General features: G+C 45.6%; 1 protein-coding gene across 1 annotated transcript; it reads left to right on the top strand.

Annotated features, from left to right (window-relative positions):
- Nucleotides 1-274: 274 nt before the first annotated feature.
- Nucleotides 275-1,072, top strand: LOC311038565 (equilibrative nucleoside transporter 1-like; the record flags this gene model as incomplete). Its single annotated transcript, XM_084048138.1, has 1 exon — nucleotides 275-1,072. The coding sequence occupies one exon, from the start codon at nucleotides 275-277 to the stop codon at nucleotides 1,070-1,072; it is 798 nt and encodes a 265-aa protein (XP_083904264.1).
- Nucleotides 1,073-1,619: the final 547 nt, after the last annotated feature.

Here is a 1,619-nt window from a genome sequence, read left to right as displayed (position 1 = left end):
TGCAAAACATTTTTTGATATGTGTGTGTGTGTGTGTGTGTGTGTGTGTGTGTGTGTGTGTGTGTGTGTGTGTGTGTGTGTGTGTGTGTGTGTGTGTGTGTGTGTGTGTGTGTGTGTGTGTGTGTGTGTGTGTGTGTGTGTTTGTGTGTGTGTCAAATAGCCTGAAGGAGCCAGTGCATTTTCCGTTAGCGGAAGCTGCAAATGAGAGTTAATGAGAGGCTCAGCCAGTCTCTGTTCGCTCTGCAATCAATCTTCAGCAATGCGATGATGCCATGATGACCATGCTCATCTTGATCTCCATGATCTGTGCTACGACCACTGGCTCAACTCTGCGAGACAGTGCCTTTGGCTACCTCCTCACAGCTTGCGTTGTCATCCTACTGGCTAGCCTCTCCTACCTCGTACTGCCCAGCGAAGAATCTTTCCAATACTACATGGAGAGCAACAGACTCAGGACATCCTCTGATCAGGAGAATGTCGTGTTGTTGTCAGCGTTCAGTCTGACTGAAGAGGAGGACCAGCCAGTTGTTTCTGTTTTTGCCATCTTGAAACGGATCTGGGTGATTGCCATGTCTGTGACTTTCAACTTCACCATTACCATCGGGATGTTCCCAGCCATCACAGTGGGCGTCAAGTCCACGGTAGCTGAGGGAGGAGCCTGGGACACCTACTTCATCCCATGCGTCATCCCCGTCTCATGTTTCCTGCTCTTCAACGTGATGGACACCGTTGGGGGGAGTCTGACCGCATTCTGTATGTGGCCAGGTGCGGACAGTATCTGGCTGCCCATCCTGGTGGGTGTGCGGGTGGTCTTCGTACCTCTGTTCATGCTGTGTTACGTGCAGCCTCGTCACTACCTGCCCGTGTGGTTTGGCCACGACCCCTGGTACCTCCTCTTCTTGATCCTCTTCGCTGCCTCCAATGGATACCTGGAAAGCCTGTGCTGGTGCTATGCACCAAGGAAGGTTGCACAGCATGAAACAAAGACGACAGGAGCCATTATGGTCTTCTTCCTGTCCCTGGGACTGGTGCTGGGTGCAGCAATCTCGTTCGCCTTCAGAGCCATGATCTAGAACAGGGTTCTTCAACGTTTTTCAGGCCAATTATCTCTTAGCTGACAAGAGAAACCCATAGCAGATGATGTTATGTGATATGATAAAAGTAATGGGTCGCACTCAGAGTTTCCTCTTCCCACCAGAAGAGTCAGAGTGTGGTGGTAACAAAAAGGCTATGTATTGAAAAATATAACATTACAAAGAAATTGAGTTAAAGAGTTACAATCAGTGCCACTCGACTCAAGCATATTTATTTTAAACCGTGGCCATAATATTTTAGTTTAATAGTCCAGTCATTATGGTCAAATGATGTGTAAAATGTTTAGATTAAAAAACAGTTTAGTCAAGTTTTTTTTTTTAAATTTGGTTTAAACTGTACAGATCAGCAGGTTCGCACAGATGTTGTCAATGTTTGGTCATTAAACATAACATTTATTTAAAAAATCTTACATTTTCCACTTTCTCTCATAGGGTCATTTAGAATCCCCAAAAGCATTCACATTTAAACTCAAATTCAGTTATTTTATGTTTACTTTCTCCACCTTTAAGGGTGCTGTTTTCCCCT

This window comes from Gymnoscopelus microlampas, assembly GCF_963454915.1.
Source record: "Gymnoscopelus microlampas genome assembly, chromosome: 22".
Taxonomy (NCBI): Eukaryota; Metazoa; Chordata; class Actinopteri; order Myctophiformes; family Myctophidae; genus Gymnoscopelus; species Gymnoscopelus microlampas.
The sequence above is the reverse complement of the archived record's forward strand: the minus strand, read 5'-3'. Positions and strand labels throughout refer to the sequence as shown.